General features: G+C 44.4%; 1 protein-coding gene across 1 annotated transcript; it reads right to left on the bottom strand.

Annotated features, from left to right (window-relative positions):
• Positions 1–1,937: 1,937 nt before the first annotated feature.
• On the bottom strand, positions 1,938–15,328 carry DUSP5 (dual specificity phosphatase 5). Its single transcript, XM_081005149.1, has 4 exons — positions 14,626–15,328; positions 8,782–8,924; positions 6,592–6,811; positions 1,938–4,516 (listed from the first exon to the last, which is right to left on the bottom strand). Exons 1-4 carry the CDS (start codon positions 15,056–15,058, stop codon positions 4,089–4,091), a joined length of 1,224 nt encoding a protein of 407 aa, XP_080861275.1. The 5' UTR covers positions 15,059–15,328; the 3' UTR covers positions 1,938–4,088.
• Between the last annotated feature and the right edge of the window lie 2,604 nt (positions 15,329–17,932).

Raw genomic sequence — 17,932 nt, 5'->3', positions numbered from 1 at the left:
TTTACTCATGTCTCAGAGCAAGCTGGCGATGTGATAGAGCACAAATGTCAAGAGAACTGAAATGCGCGAGGCTGCTGGTAATGCCTCACATTCCCACACCCAAATTCCTACTTCCTCATATTCATGGCAAATGCCTTTTCTTGCAACAATAAGAATGAGGTGGCATCACTCTTCATCATCAATGCATAAAAGCAGGGGCATAAGAAAGGAAAACTGATGAACCTAATTCATGCTTGGTGCAACTGTATTCTTTATCTTTCTGTTACAGCATAATGTGAACCAAACACACCAAATCTTGATTTCAGCAATAATTGCAACAGGTGGTCTTAAACAAGCTGTTACTTCCTGATCTCAGTCCCATCTCTGCAAAACAAAAATAATATTCATAGCTGACAGGATGGTTGCATGGTTGAGTATTTGTGAAATGCTTTGAACACCCCAGATCAGGGGTTGCAAAGCTTTTTTGGGCTAGTGGGCGCATTGAAATTTTGAGAAACATCACCTACATCAGTCACTGCCATGCTCAATCGCAGAGATGGAAGTGTGCATATCCAGTGTTTAAAAGGGCATGTTCAATATAGGAGAGGCCGAGCCTGTGCAAATAGAAACTGAGCAGGAAGAGTAAGCAGTCTATTTGTGCATTGTGGGTTTTTGAGGGGTATTAACCAGGGACCTTTCGCAAAGACCATAGGATGTACTGGCAGACTAGGTGACACCTGCCCTAGATCACTGTGGCCTAAACTAAAACATAAACATATGTTTGACTAGCATACCTAATTCTGTGTTGGATTTAGATCTACATAAATGATTAGTAGTATTATGCCAGGGAACTAGCACATACAGTTGTACCTTGGTTCTCTAACAGAATGCGTTCCAGGAGTCCGTTTGACTCCTGGAACCATTCGAAAACCAAGGCACAGCTTCCGATTGGCTGCAGGAGCATTCTGCAGCCAATTGGAAGCCGCGGAAGCCACACTGGATGTTTGGCTTCCAAAAAATGTTCAAAAACTGGAACACGCACTTCTGGGTTTCAATTGTTTGGGAGCCAAGATGTTTGGGATCCAAGGTTCAACTGTACTTAAAATGCCAAGGCCCAATATAATGTAAGAAATGCAGTGTTCTATACATGAGGGTCCTGCTTTATGAACACTTGCTCTGTAAATATTCAGTTACCCAAACATGAGGCATTAGTGTCCAAATGTCACTTATACACACTGCAGATTCAGATATTGGAACAGAAAGCATTTTTTACTTCCTTGTTGGCTGAGGAACAGAGGGGGAGTGACTGAACAAATCAGAGGACATTTGGGTCCCCGCCCCCCCCCCCACTTTCTATGGTTGGGAATGCATTAAAAATTTCCCCATAGTAATCAAGGGAAATTGCAGACTCCTTACGCAAACACTTGCCTAATGAACATTTCCCAGGAAACACATTGTGTTCATAAAGTGGGACCTGCGTGTATTTGATTTATCTAACGTGGAAGCCCTGTACATTACAGAGGGGTTTCTAAAGAGCACACTCTTATTTACATGGGTACTGAATACTTGAACCTCATCAAAATCCTATGGTGAGCCATATTTTATAGAACTCTCACCAGAGCATGGTTCCATTTGAGGGCATAGGTAGTGTAATAGCCATGATAGTTACATGCATTTGAAACTAGGTTGTAATGTTTTAATTAGGTAGAGCTTTTAAAATGGTGTGTGTGCCCATGCATGCGCGCGCGCGCGCGCGCACACACACACACACACACACACACACACAGGCTTCCCTGCACCCACATGGTATAGTAATATCTCTATAGAGCTTCAAGGGTTCTGTATTTTAGTTGGCATTTAGTTTTCCATTCTATGAATTGCATCTTGAACGCTGCAGATAATATTTTCACATGTTGTCTGACTTGGTGCATATAATCCTCGGAACAAAAAGTTTCAAATTCTGTTATTTTTTTACGTTTTTATTTTCTTTTTTAAAAAAAGTTCTCATATTCACATTCACAAGTTTTCCAGGCAGTTATTGCCATTTCTCATTTAGAAAAAAATGTGACTGAACAAAGCAACAGCAGCACATTGAGCCACCTGTAGACATACAAGCTAGACACACAGATCCCCTGGAAAAAAAGGACCCCAGTTGGCTTGGAAATGATGTTATTCCACAGCCAGAAATGTGTTATGGAAGAGATCAATCAATACAGGGAAAAGCAAGCCACACGACGTTCAACAAGACCACGTAATATATAAATGGATAACACTTCAATGGGGAGATGCATTGTTTGCAAGCTGCCCCCTTCCAACTTTTTCTTAAAATCTTAAAATGCAGTAAATCTAATTGCAATGAAAAGAGAAAAAGAAATTTTCATTGGATAAGCATTAAAAAATTTTCAAGCATTCCTTTACATAACCAACTGCTGTAGAACTGCCTGCTCTTTTAAAATTCCTTCTTTGCCGCTCTTTAGTGAGTGCATACTGTTAGAAGAGAAGGCAGTCATCTCTCAACAGAGGTCCAAGTCTAGAGTGGGGTGACAATATGGTCTGTGAACAACCTGTGCAGCTCCACCCATTTATTTTTTGCAGCCTGTTAGCTCAGCACTATGTCCTACACATGGCCATTACTGAACTGCAACTGAACCAGTCTGTGCTTTGGCCATTTGCATCAAGCCAAAATAAAGCTGTAGAACACAGGTTCTGCATTGCAGAACCCTACTTGAACTTTCAACCACGGGATTTCAGGAACAGATTAGGCAGTGTGGAAAATGTGTAGCCTTCCTGATGTTGCGGGACTATAACGTTCATCACCTCTGATTTGGCCATGCTGTCTGAAGCTCATGCCAATGCAGATGTCCAACAACACCTGGAAGGTCAGCAATCCACCCCCCCCACCGAGTAACAGTACATCTGTGCACACCATCAGCCTGAATTTGACTATACTTCACTCAAAGGGTAGGTGCAACATGGCCACCATATGCCAGCCAAACAGTTCTACTGGTGCCATTTTGGAATATGTGTTGCTACATCCAGTTACAGAGTTGGTAGGGTTCTACTATAGTGTTTGGGGCTGAAATAGAACACAGCAGGTGTCCCCAGTGGAACAGGGGAAACATCTTGTGTTTTGATAGGACCATGGTGTTTTAAGAATGAAACATCCCCTGGAAATAAGGCATCTCTGGAAACACAAGCTGGATTCAACTGGATGAGAAAGAGTGGAACCCCTATGATGTTGAAGCCTTGGGACATGCACTACCTCGTTTTGCTATCCAGACTAGAAACTGACAAGCACCCAAGGCCTCTGGGGAAGGATAAACCTGACCCCAGTTGTACAGCAGTAAGCAATGGTCATTGGATGTGGGAAGAAAGAAGTCTTCTGCTTCTACCTTCTAACCCACTTGCAGCCTATGGTGTAGTACATATTAAAAACACACAAAACAGCAAAAAGCAAACATTCAAGTTTCTGCCATCACCGAAATGTCAGTGTTTGCTTCTTTTGTAAATTGTGCTTTTCATTACAGCTCTGCTTTCCTGACACAGCTGTTTATTGCTTACACTTTTAAAACAAGGCTATAATTAAAAGAGAGGGAGGGAGACAGCAACGGAGAAGCAATCAGACCAGACTGGCTTTATGCGGCGTTCTCTCTACCCCAGCGTAGTCTGGAAGTATAGTAGTGGGTGCACAAACAGTCCAGAATTTATTCTTAAAAAACCCTTAAACAGTGCACAACTTTTCTTTTTTAAAAAAACATTCCTTCTTTTGAAAGCCTGATCTAGCCAGTGTCCATACACTTATGTTCTCAGCCATAACAAAGGGCATCTGCTTCTGGGAAGAGGAAGAATTATCTTCTAGTTCAAAGCACAAGCCTAGGACAATTTGAGCTACAGCAGGAGTTGGCTAGACTCAGCACAAGTTAACAACCTGAAATGGCATAGCTATCCCCCAAACTTAAATGCACTGAACAAAGATTCCATCTCAATGTAAAATGACTTTCCCCCCTTCCAGGTATAGACAGCCCCTCAAGTGTCCAGTTCCAGGTGAAATTCATGAGGTCCTCTGTATTGCATGTAGGTGAAATGTATCATTATACTCTTTACCAGGCTCATGGGACTGTATTGTCTCTTGTTCCCAGGAGGGTCCAGCAGGATGAAGACGCAGCAATATTTAGCTGGTGGACAGGTGAGTGAATGGGCACGGAATTCAAAACTGAGGTAGGAAAAGCAAAACAGGAGCCTTCGAAGCTTTTGCCCAAAGCCAGCTCTTCGGTGAAGAAAGACACAGCATCCCTTTTGCAAGAGGCAACAGGAGGGCTGGGAGTCGAGGACAATATTTCTGACTCATACTGTAGCAGCTGGCCCATGAAGCCAAAGTTTGGTGAGATCAGACTCCTACGTTGCTTGATGTAATCAAAAGCCTCCTCCAGGCGGAACTTTCTCATTTTCATCAGATACGCCATACAGATAGTGGGAGAGCGGGAAATTCCAGCTTCACAATGCACCAAGATCTTACCCCCTGCCCGTCTGGTGCAATCTAAAGAAAAAGAAGAACAGAAGAGGGTGGTGGTGATGCATTGAATATGTTAGCTGTCACTATAAGTGGATGCCCACAATGGCAGCATAACATTCTGCAAACAGTAGTCCAAAAGAGGTAGTGGGCTGACAGAAGGTGTTCCACAAATGGAATTAATGTCAGAATGCCGGAGGAGAAAATTTCCACTTTATTCACTAACACTGGCTGAAGCATTTAACGCATTTGTTCAAATAACAAAACTTAATAGCTATACGGTAGATTAATCACATTTGGATAAAGTTAAGAGGTTTGCCTTCCCCTCATCTAGCCGAACTATGGCAACAGATGTGTAATAAGGCAAATACTACAATGCCACAAAAGAATTGAATTCACAGTTAGGTTCTTTTCGAAAGCAGCACAGACCTTGCGGCAAAAGGTGTGGGCTTGCTGCATGTTCCCTCCCATCTGATGAGGAGATGTGCCTATTTTTCCATTGGGTAAGAGCATGAAATGTACTGCTTCTGTCCCCACCTTTTGTGGGCCTTTTTGGTAGACACTCAGCATGCATTTTGAGCAGGGATGTAAAGTCCCTGGGTTCCTGGGGTTTCTACCACAAAATGCACAATAAAGTAGCCTAACATCTCTAATTATAACCCTTGATAAGTGGCACTTGGATTTAAGTCAGGCTATAAATGGCTGAGGCAGAACCACCATTTTACGCAACGGGAGGCCCCCAAGTTACTCACACAATTCAATTATTGTTATAAGATTAAAAGGAAAATTCTGAAAATAAGCTCCTTGTGCAAAACGCGTTGATTAAAAATAGAACTTGCCCTGTTTGGCTGGCGTGAGAAATATATTACCCACATTTCATTTTACTGCATTCTGCTCTGGGTCACATCCTCAAAGGCATGCCGTAATAATTGAAGTATCCATCTATCTTAACATTTCTTGAATCCTCAAACTTCTCATCTTCAATATGGAGCTACTGTTTCATATATTTTAACATAATCATTATTTTAATGCTTGTTAATGCAATAATGTGTCCTAAACTGCTTCCTGCTACCAAGCTTAGGGTACAGTACTGTATTAACAGACATTAAAATAATAGTACTTGCACTAAATGCAAAGCACTTAACATTTTCAGTAATTCTCACAACAACACTATAAGGTAGGTCAGCTTTGTTAAACCCATACTGAAGTTGGGGGACAGAGACAGTGGCTAGCTTTAGGAACAAAATTTGAACCAATGATTTCCTGGTTTACGGCTCCTTGCCATTCTGCTCAGGTAGATTGGAAAAAGCTGTTGTTTCTCCTTTAAAAAATGGACAAAAAAGCAAGGTCTCTGTAGAACCATGCCTACAGGTGTGTGTAGCTTTTTCTTAAGCAACGGACAGAGTTACACTGCTTGTGGCACATTGGCAGACATAGTCATTTCTATCATTTAGTAATCCTGCCCTCTCTACATATCTCAAATAGCCCTGGGTCAGAGGTCAGCACCCCAGACTCTTCTTTTCCATTCATGCACATTAAATACTTCTTCCCTTGTCACCGAGAATGCCTTGCTTCACCACCCGTCCCCGCTATGCAGCCTCACTTACAGTACGCTTGCATGTTTGCCGGCTGAAAGATGCATCTAGCCCACAGAGGCCTACGCCACAGTAGTTTTTCTATAGTTTATACCTCACCTTTCCTCAGTTAGCTCAAGGCGGGTAGCAAAATGAGTTTAACACAGTGAAATCATTTTTTTCTTCTTCTTTTTTAAAAAGCCTCCCCCCTTATATATATGGGGCTACTGGTCAGGGATGATGGGAATTGTAGTCCAAAAACAGCTGGAGACCAAAGTTTCGGAAACCCTGCTCTACAGCCATTTATCACACAAAGCTTCCCTGTAATGAAATATTTTAACCACCCTACAGAAGGGGCAGGAAGGAGATGCACCTCCTGGTAAGTGAGAGAGCTGCGAAGCCTTATCACAGGTTCTGGAAGGGCTTTTTCCTTAGCCCCAACAAAATGTATTTCGGGACATGCGGTTTGGTCTCTGATGGCGGTCTCCATAGAGTTCAGTATTATCTTCAATAGAGAAATACACCTACCAATAAATTCTATTGCTTCCTGGAAGTGTGAGCTGATGTCTGCTGTGTGATTGTCCTCCACTGGAATCCATTTATAGCAGTATTGATCCGTAAAGGGCTCGGAGCTCTTCCTGGAGACATTCAGGAGTGCTGTAATGTTCAGATTGGCTAGGGACTCGCACTTGGAAGCATGGTAGGCACTGCCAAGGTACAGGAAAGGAAGGATCTCCACTGGGCCACCCTGGAAGGCAAGGAACCGAATATAATTATAGGCTCTCGTTTGCTGTTTTTTCTTCCACACACAGAGAGACGCAGTAGAACACAGACAGCAGGGGCTGAGCTTTGGACAATTTTAGGGTGTTTTCCAGACATCACTGAGATCAGAGCTGTAGCACCCAGACAGGAAGTACTTTGCAAGAGGTGCAGTTCCTGCTGCGGGGGTAGAATTACTGTTGTGGTCTTGGCACAATGAGAGCTTTGCCAGTCCTGCTACTTCCGTACTGGCAGGAACTGCCCCTTATGACCTGTGGGTTGTGAGCAATGCAAAGACTCTGATAGGGAGTCCTGGTCAATCCACCCATATAGGCTAACATGGTAGCTCACCAGCAAACCACTTTAATAGAAGACTCCTTACGAAAAATCACCGGATTTGGTTTTTCTCATTCACATTTGCCACGTGTGGTATCACGAGCAATTTCACTCGTGGGTTTCCTTATGCCTCCCTCCCCCCATGAAGCACACACCAAAAGGATTTTTACTTGTCCCTTCCGTCACCATGCAGGGGCATGTTTTTTTCCACAGCATCATACTAAAAATGTAGACACAAAGCCTGTTCAGTGTCTCTTGACGGAGCCTGGTAGGCATGATGTACTTTAACCAGAAGCTTCAAAGGTATCTTGACAATACTATGCACTGTTTGCATTTGTTTTAAAGTTCAGTTTGAAAGAAAAACATGAACACATTACTGGGCTTAGCATGACACTCTTTTCATGCGTGCTTAATTAATAATTGCAGGATGGCAGCTGGCATGTGCCTCCTCTGACTTCAAGCTGTCTTAGCCTCCCAAAGCAGAATCAGCATGGGGCCCTCAGCCCTGCCACATCAGAAACACAAGACTCTCCCCTGCTGCTCTCAGCCACTCAAGTCTTCTCCCCCTTTGTGAATAGAAGGCGATAAACAAGAAAAGAAGCTACATGCTAGAAAACGTCAGAGCATTATATTTAGTGCCCAGAAAACCAAGCCAAGGCACCATTCATATTTCATAAGGTGTCGGAAAACCTCTTTTTAATATTTCACCTTTGGGAATACAAAGTATGCCATGCGTAACAGATCCCATGTGGGCGAGTGGTTGCGCATGTCAAGGCTAGGACTGGGAAGTCCCGGGTTCATATCAACTCAGCCTTGAAGCTGACTGGAGGTGACCATGTGTCTGCCACTCTCAGCTAAACAACCCCAAAGGGATGGTGTGGGAATAAAATGGGGAGAAAAACTGTTATAGGAGTTCCTAGGAATAAATGTGGGATAGAAATGTAAATACCACTATTAAGTTCTGCAGGATATAAATACTTAGGTAGAAATATTTTCCATTCCTAGTCTTTCTGAAGAAAATATTTTACCATTTAGAGATGAGAAGGGGAAGAACAGGCCCCAGCAACAGGTGCAGGTGGTGGGAGGGAATACTAAGGGAGCACATTGTGTATGTGTGTGTATATATACTTCCAATAAATAGAAGAGCTGGCTTGCAATGGGAGGGAGAAGTAAGGTGATAAATCCCCACTCAGCTTGAAAGGTTGCTGGGTGAACCCTTGGCCATATGCAGTCTCTCAGGCTAAACTACCTTACAGGACTGTTGTGAAGGAGTGAAGCATGTATAGCTCCTTGAAGGAAAGGTGTGAACAGGAAGGTGTCACTATACAGTTCTTAAGAGTTACAAACTCTTTACATATTAGGGAAGAAGGGGAGGGGAAACAATAGGTGGCTTTGACGGCATCTATCTCTCTTAGTTTTAAGGCCACTTGTCTTCAAAAGTGCATCACACTCAGACTTCTTATTTGAAACATGACAAACAAACATGCACGCCGAGTCCTTTTGTCACATTGCCAGACATGAATAAAAGAGTGAACTAGTCAGCTACGAACAGGATGATGACAGGAAGAGCCCCCGAGGAGCCAGAGCGTGGGTGGGATTAGTCATATCTTCCCCTCAACACACCTGATCGTATGCTGGTTTGTGGTGGATGCACGGCTTCTCGTAGAGGCTGCTGGTGCTTCTCTCCGTTTCAGGTCTCTCTTGGGATATGGGTTTTACATCTATGCAAAACTCAGGATACTGCAAATAAAAGGTTTCGTAGCCTCCTGAGGAGAAAGAAGCAAACAAAGAAATGTCAATTAATAGGGCTCAGAAGTGTGTGTGGGGGGGGGGAATAGTTTAATTGTTCCTGATCGTCAATTAATTTGAGGCTGTGATCGTTCTCACTGCATGATGAACATTTTATGAATAAGTGGGGAAGTTTTTCCTACCACAGCTAAACAGGGTTCAAAATTAGCAGGGCGCCAGGCGCTTTGTGCCTGAAGATTCTCCATTTGCGAGCATCTACAAAAGTCTGGGTGCCATTTTTTGCACTTGGCTGACCCTCAAGGGTTACTGAAATGTATGTGCTTTGAAGCCTCAAAATTTCTGTTAAGGAGTTTAACAATAAAGATACAGCGTTTTGAAAACTGAGGTGTGGTACCAATATTTTTATTGTAAATACCAAATTAAACATGTACTGTATTAACAATTTCTGCTAAAAATGTGATACAGTGGTACCTCGGGTTACATACGCTTCAGATTAGATACGCTTCAGGTTACAGACTCCGCTAACCCAGAAATAGTGCTTCAGGTTAAGAATTTTGCTTCGGAATGAGAACAGAAATCGGGCTCCCGCAGCGTGGCAGCAGTGGGAGGCCCCATTAGCGAAAGTGGTGCTTCAGGTTAAGAACAGTTTCAGGTTAAGTACGGACCTCCGGAACGAATTAAGTACTTAACCTGAGGTACCCTCGGGATGCGAACGGGATCTGTTCTGGAGCCCTGTTTGCATCCTGAACAGAACGTAAGATGCGACAGCGCGTGCTGCGTTTCGCTGCTTCTGCGCATGACATCATTTTGACCGTCTGCGCATGTGCAAGCTGCGAAACCCGGAAGTAATGCGCTCAACCTGAAGCGTATTTATCTTGAGGTATGACTGTATTAACAATGTGTCACTTGCGTACTAATTCATGCTCATCAAAATAATAAATAAAAAGTGTTGCTGACATGCACCCCCACCCATGGCGACTAGACATTCTGTTTCGGCGCTCACAACCCAGATCCCAGGAGCCATTTGGCTCCTAGCTTTTCTATCCCATTTTCTAACACTGCAGCTAAATAGCCACAATCAAAAGAAAAACAGTACGGCAGCTAAAGGTTAGTGAAATCAGCTGACTCTGTTTCAAAGATCAAGACTAACACCATTATCATACAGCTTCATGTTTGTATCCATTTGAGGAAGGGCAAGTTCCGAGAGGCTGTTCTGTACTGATTAATAACTTCCATTCCGTTGTGTTATGGTAAATGAAATGGATCCATTAAGAGCCATAAAACTTAATTAAATCCTATGATGGGATCAGACAACAAAACAGCCCCAGATGAGTGCTCTTTTTCTTTTTTTTTAACAACTGTGAGATAAATTAGTTAAGTTCTCTGCACAATTGGTGAAAATGAGCGTATCTGTTAAGCTCAGACCTTGGATGAAATTGTGAAGCATGCAAATCAGCTACACCTTGAGCAAACCTGTGCTTTCAAACACAAGTTATACTACATGGATTTCTATGTCTTTTGTTCAGGTCTCTGAAAGGATATGTTTACTTGGGAAACAAAACCCATAACTTGTTTCAGTGAATAACTGTCATGAAAAGTGCTGTACTGCACTGCTACATCTTCTCAAAGATAAATTGCAGCAATGGATAAATTGACGTTCTGAAACTCTACCTAAGGAATCACACCTAGGATCTTACAAGCCTGCATTTTAAACCCTTCTCTCTTAAGATTTCTATTCTGCTACATATTCTATGCCATGGGTAGGCAAACTAAGGCCCGGGGGATGGATCCGGCCCAATCGCCTTCTAAATCAGAATCATGAGTAGAATGTGTCCTCTTATTTAAAATTCATCTCTGGGTTATTTGTGGGGCCTGCCTGGTGTTTTTACGTGAGTAGAATCTGTGCTTTTATTTAAAATGCATCTCTGGGTTATTTGTGGGGCATAGGAATTCATTCATTCCCCCCCCAATATAGTCTGGCCCCCCACAAGGTCTGAGGGACAGTGGACCGGCCCCCTGCTGAAAAAGTTTGCTGACCTCCTGTAATCTATGTCCTTGAGTAGCTGTATGCTGAAACTTTCTTAGCAGGATATTGACAGTGAGGAAATACAGAACTAAGGAACCAGTCCAAAGTCAGTGGAAGTGTGGGCTTCAGTAGATTCCATGGAGCCTCTTTTACAGATTCATTTAATCCAGCCAGAATGCAGAAGCTTAATTATCCTGCATTTAAAATTCCAGTTTACCCTTGTTAAAAGCTACTAGCTGAGCCTTAAAAAAAAATTAACAGAGAATGTGTCCCCTTATCAACTAAAGTTCTGAATATTGTTTTAAAAAAAGATTACATTGATCTATCACATATTTGCTGAAGGAGAAAAAAATTATCCTTATCACTCAGCAGAATGGGAGAAGACACAACTATTCTGGAGCAACAGCTCATTTCAGAGTACTGTGGTCAACTGAACAGGGCTCTGTATGGGTTTTCAAGAAGGCAGTGAAAACGGTTATTGTTAGAAGCCAGCTTTTCTCCTCGACCTTGTTCTGAAATATAATGCTATTTCATTCCACATCCTCTTTCTATAACTCCTGACAGTTTATTTATAGTGATGTTATATGCTGAGCTTTCCTCAATTTTATGCCCATGGATTCACAAACCAAGGGAACCAGCCAAACGGATTTCTCTTGGGTGGCTGGTGCCTTTGCTCAGGAGGCTAATAGAAAACCAGGAGCCTTTGGAGATCAGGAGATTTGCAGGCAGTTCTTAAAGTGAGTCACCTTTTCAAGTCCTCCAGCTCTCTCTCTCACAAACACAGGCACACACTTCTGCTCCCCCACTGGCTGAACTCTGTTGCTATTATTTCTGCTAATGCTACATTACTCATCTTGTGAGAGGGGTAGGCTTCATTTTCACCACCAATGATTAAAATCCTATGCATAACAAAGTGGCAGAAGAATCCAGCATTATTTTTATTGACATTTACAGCTGCAGCCTCTCTCATGAAAAATGACTGCTTTATTTTATAGGTGGGGGAGACCCTTTGAGGATGCCCCCTGCCCAAGGCTGACAATTTAAACGATAAAGCCTATCACAAATTTAAACATTGCCACATATGAAATACAATGAATTAACGAGGGCTGGAAGTTTATATAAAAAAGGGGGGGTGCTGAAAAGGATTGTGTCATTCTGCAGTAAAAACAATTCCCTGAAGAGCGAGGCTGCGTTTATGGCGGCTGACAAGAGTTCTGACTCACACCTTTATCTCACTAGGACTGCCTAAGTCCAACCCCAATTGGAAAACTTCGTTCCATTCAACCGTGAATTTTCTCTCTCATGTCACAGTTCAGACAAAACCCTTGGGATAAACCCCGGGACTCTTCTGTTACTTCATAGTGAACATTCAAACGGAACTAAAAATATAGCAAGAGTCTCAAGAGCTTGTGACTCACACAGAATTCGCCAATTTAGCCAGCTTCTGGAAGATGGAAACCTGTGGCAACAACAGAGCGTTCTATTTAAGGATGTGCAACTTAAGATTGCATTCAGACTACAGGCTCGCTTTTCAAAAAGACAAGTTTCCTACTGTGGCAGCACACTCTTAAATGCTCTTCATTTTCGTTTTATAAAATCACTTGCTATCGGCAGGCAGTTTTGGCTGCTTACATGCCATGCCTTTAAAGTATATTCAATGCGTGTTCTTGACTTCAGAATTCTAGGCACTGTAGTTCCCAGCAACCCTTTTAACCAGCTACTGTGCCCATAATTCTTTGGGGAGGGGGGAGAATATGCTTTAAAGTTATGGGGTCTACATAGATGGACTAGAATAAAAGCGAGCTCTTTAAATGTGGATTGGAAGAATTCAAAGCAAATAGCCGCACAGAATTTGCCATACCAGCATGCCTAAGGACTGGATAGCAAGAAGTCTTTGCGGGGGAGGGGACTTTGATATGATTGGCATCCAGAAGAATTTAATATTCTGCTGTAGGCAAAGCCACCGAATAACCCAAAGCTGCACCAAGTTGTGAACACTGTCTTAAAATAAAAAGGTTTCTTATCTTGCAATATGTAGGGGAGGAGGGTGAAGAGAGCTGCAGCCAAGCTTCAGGGTGGCAATAAGGAGCTTTGGAAGGGAACGTATTAGCAGCTTCACCTCATGAAGTTTGTGGTGCAAAGGTCACTCCTTGAAAGAAAGCGGTACCACTACCACATTCCTCCACCCCACACCTGCTTAGCTCCATAGATAGGGGCCACAAGACTTCTACAATCTTTCTGTACATCTACGTTCTTTATATATAGGGGTAAGGGCAAATGTGAAGTCCACTTGAATTAGGCACACACTGTACACAGAAAGTTTGCTTCATGCTCAGTGATAAAAATAGACTGCCATTTTCACACAAGGAGGATCGAACCTGCAGGCAGTCTGCATAAAAACATGCAGCACCTTTAACAGGACCAGCTCCCATATTAACTCTCGGTCCTATTCTGCTACATACAAAGGGGCAATTGTTTACTTTTCCCACTCTTACAATTTAGGTGGAAAAGAGGTTGGCATCTATGACCGTTGGCATCTGCCTGTCTTGGGAGACACTGGAAGAGTGTGCATTGGCATCTATATTTCTTTTTAATTTCGTAATTTACAGGAAACTGCCCTTTAGAGGGCACTGCTGAGTTTTTACACTGCTGAACTCCTTTTTATTAAAAGAGCAGGGGCATTATTATGTATTATAAACCTTGGTTTCTACCTCCAACCCATCCCATGTATTAGTATACAGCATTTCCGATAAATTTACTCAAAGATTATAGTATTACTGAGCAGGCCAGGAACACTTTAATAGTGTCCAGCATTTTGGAGTTTGGGATACTTGCCCGTGTCCACAGGGGTAATTTATTCTACAACTCTGAATCCCCCCAATCCCACATTTCTCTTTAGATGAACGTTTGATATTTTAACCCAGTGAGGAAGTGAGGATGCTGACCGTAATTAGTCACGCAAGTTTCCCTTCACTAGACAACTGAACATCATTTCAATGCACCTATTCAATTTTAAGTTGTTTTATTTTCACCACCAGCCGATTTATCTCTTGTCCGTTGATGGGGAAAACTTTGGGGAGACTATGGAAAGGGGGAAATACAAACCATTTCTCTGTCTATATCCACCCAGCAGCAGCAAACCTCTAGTCATGATTCCCTACGCCGTGCGAGTGCATTCTCACTCTCCAAGACACACGTTGCTTTAGGCGAGGAACCCACTGCCTCCCTCGAGATCTGCAAAAGCTTTGCAGCCCGGCATTCCTTATCCAACATCAGCGCCTCCTCCTCAAACACTAACGGGCGGGGGGGTCTCCAGGTTCCTGGCATCGGATGCTGAGGGGACGGGCTGATTCGCGTGAAACTATTATTGCATTCGCGTTAAATTAAGTTAAGAAAACAGGCGAGGCGAGCCTAGCAGGGCCAGACTTCGGTCGGCGGACGTCCTAACCAAAAGCGCGAGGAGGCAGAGCAACAGAAGGCGGTTACACCTCTCTGGCTTCCCGATCGCTCCTCTCTTTCCTACCCAGAGATCTCGCCTTCTAGGGCAGGCAGGGGGGTCCGGCTCCTTAGCCGTCGTGCAGGCGAGGGAAATGACTCGCAGAACTCTGGCCGGGAGAAGAGGCTCCCGCCAGACTCCGCCACTAAAGCAACCCTCCAAAGCCCTCGCCTCTCCCCCTCGGGCCGCCCCTCACCTCGCAGGAAGCAGACCCTCGCTCCGGTCTCCGGCAGGCTGGCCAGCAGCGTGTTCAGCACGATCTGCGCCGTGCTCTCCTTCTTCAGCTTCCGCCAGTGCCGGGTGTTTTGATCCAGGACGACCACGGCCGTCAGCAGCCGCCGGGAGGGCACCGCAGCGTCCCCTTCCCTTTCCTCCTCTTCCTCCTCCGGGCAAGCCCCAGGCAGGAGCAGCCGCCCTCGGGCCGCTTCGTCGGGCACCACGAAGTGCAAGGGCACGGGCCGCCCGTGGGCGCGACGGATCACCACCGAGTTGAGGTTCACGTTCAGCGATCCGCGGAGGCAGGAGGCCGAGTAGGAGAGGTACGGTCTGCAATCCAAGACCAGGCAGCCGGCGGGCTCCTTCCGCAGGAGCTGCTTGAGCTGCCGGGAGTCAAGAGCGGTTACCTTCATCGTCGCCTTCTGCCCCCTATAGTTCCCTTCCCTCGGGGAGGCTCGGGAAAGTAGCGCAGCCAGGCAGCGATTAAACTAAGCGGGTCTGGAAACAGGCACCCCGCCTTTTTTTGCTTTTAAAACGGAGCCGGAGGGGCTGCCAACCCGCTTCCTTTTAATGCCCCTCCTGGCTGCGGCGCGCCCCTCCCAGCCTTTGCATTTCCCTTCGCGTAACTCCGGTCAGGGGATTCCGCTTACAAGAAGAGGCAATTTATCTGAATGAAACGCCGGAGCCGCGCGGCGCTGTCCATATAAGGCGACTGACGTCACAGAAACGTTCCTAAACTGGCACGCCTCTTCTTGCTAAGCCGTGCCCGCTCGCGGAGAGAAAGAGAGAGAGAGAGGAGATTCCCTCCCCCAGGAAGAGGGAACGCAGAGGCGATGCTCAGTAAAGCGTTAGTCAGACTTCTTGAAGCAAAGGAAGTTGAAGAACGCCTCAGAAATTCTCTAGTCATCAGAAAGCCCTCCTCACACTCACACTCACACAATCATCACTTGCTTCCGTCGACTTACTAAGAGAGGGAAGGAAGTGCGATGGTGGCGGTGATGATGGTGGTAGCTGCGGGGAGCAGAGGTTGCTCGCTGCTCAAGCTGCAGTGGGCAGGCCCTTAAGCTGCCCAGTGCAGGCCGCAGTTATTAAAATGGCTAAAAGTGGGGATGCAGAAGGATGAAAAACAGCCCCTGTTGAATTTCTGTCTGTCACACAGCTGTTAAATGGACAGATGATATATAGGCATGTGCAAAGGGCTTAGCATAGGTTTTGGGGAGGGCTGGTTTTAGCACATCTCATCCCACACAAGACACCTTGGGATGCTACCATTTTAGCAGGGCAGGTTCCAGAGAAGAAGAAGAGCTTGGATTTGATATCCCTCTTTAGCACTACCCGACAGAGTCTCAAAGAGGCTAACATTCTCCTTTCCCTTCCTCCCCCACAACAAACACTCTGTGAGGTGAGTGGGGCTGAGAGACTTCAGAGAAGTGTGACTGGCCCAAGGTCACCCAGCAGCTGCATGTGGAGGAGCGGAGACGCGAACCCGGTTCCCCAGATTACGAGACTACCGCTCTTAACCACTACACCACACTGGCTCTCAGAGGCAGCACAGTTTTCTTTGCTCCAGGAGTAGGGTAGATGTGTGGTGGTATGCCTTTCTTGACAGAAACTACATTATTATTATTAGAAAGTATCTGTTTGAAAACGGGAGTAAGCTCACATAAAGTCCTATGTAGAGAAACATTTTATGCGAAAAGGGAAGAAGCAAACTCTCTTAAGCACTGTAGTACACAGTTTAGCAATGACTTGAGGATGGTTTTATTACGTATGTGTTGTTTACACATTGCTTCATCCAGGCTTGTAAAGAATGTACCATTTTGATTTCATGCAAACCATACGGGCAACTGCTGCTTTGTCATGCACTGATCTCAACTAGTCTTTAGGGCAGATTACCAGAGTTAGGAGACCAGGATGACCATGTTAGGTGGAAGGCACCTGTGTATTTTAAAATCCTTTGATTATCCCTTGGCAGTCTTCTCCCACTTCTCTTAATGTGGATTACCACCATTCACAAGTTCTGCCTTCCTCAACTGAAAAGTCACCATGTACCTTTCCAATTAGTACAGGAAAACATATTCCCTCACTGGCCTGCCTATTCCTGGTGCTGGCCTGCCAGCAGACTCAAATGTAATACAGAGCGTAGCCATACTTCTCTGAATTACCGTACCTGCCCACCCATCCTTGTCTCTGAGGCAAAAATTGAGTCAATTTCACTTCTGCAAGTCAAACTCACTGTCATTTCCCCAGCTCTGTCCCCAACAGTATTTTTGTGAGAAAGAGAAGCCTTTAAGCATCTGCAACGATGACATCTATGGACAGCTTCATGAGAAGGAAGAGTCTAGGGGTAAGTTTCCTAACATTCCTCAGGCATCCTGTGTGTGGGGGTTTTCCATATGTGTTTGGTTGGCCACTAGTTGATGAGAACAAGAGGCTAGATCTGACACACCTTTGGTCTGATCCAGCAGGGCTGTTCCTATGCTCTTTTGAAAAAATCAAAACTGTACTGTTCATTCCAGTGTATGGCTTTTTAAACAAAACACCTTAGAAAGGTGAGACAGCTAAGGGATAGGTTTCCAGTTTCACGGACATGGTAATAGAACAAATTGAGTCCCCAGTGTGGTACAGTAGTTAGAATGTTAGATTGGAGCCTGGGAGACCAGGGTTCCAATCCCCAGGGCTCCCTGAGTAACTTTGTACTAGTCACAGACTCCCAGACTAACCTATCTCACAAGATTGTTGTGAGAATAAAACAAGGAGGAAAAGAACCATGTACTCTACCTTGAGCTCTTTGGAGGGAAAGGTGGAATATAAACATTGTGTGTGTGTGTGTGTGTGTGTGTGTGTGTGTAAAGAATAAGCATACATCTCAGATGTATTTTCTTTTATTAGAGCAGCATGGGTGTAATATCATTGGGTAAGAAAACCCACTGCCCAGGGTGTGGGTTCAGTCATTTTTGTTGATGAGTGTGCTGCATTTATAGTTCATATAAATATATGAGGAGAGATCCCAATGCATTACAAGGCATTGGGAAGAAGAGTCAGAACTTGAGAAAGACACTCACTCCCTGTACAAATACATTTGAATGCAGAAAGCAAGGAGATTAAAAAATAAAATGATGCTTTCTGACCCCTTTGGCTCCTGTCCTTCATAACTGATCAGCCTCGAGCACTTAAGGAAAAACCTGAACTGTGCATCCCCTCTGTGAGGCCACCAAGTGCTTCTGCTCATAGCTCAGCACTTCTGTAGTGGGAGGAGAAGTTAAAAGGTGAAAGAATACTCTATC

The sequence above is a fragment of the Podarcis pityusensis genome, assembly GCF_964106645.2.
Source record: "Podarcis pityusensis genome assembly, chromosome: 5".
NCBI lineage: Eukaryota > Metazoa > Chordata > Lepidosauria > Squamata > Lacertidae > Podarcis > Podarcis pityusensis.
The sequence above is the reverse complement of the archived record's forward strand: the minus strand, read 5'-3'. Positions and strand labels throughout refer to the sequence as shown.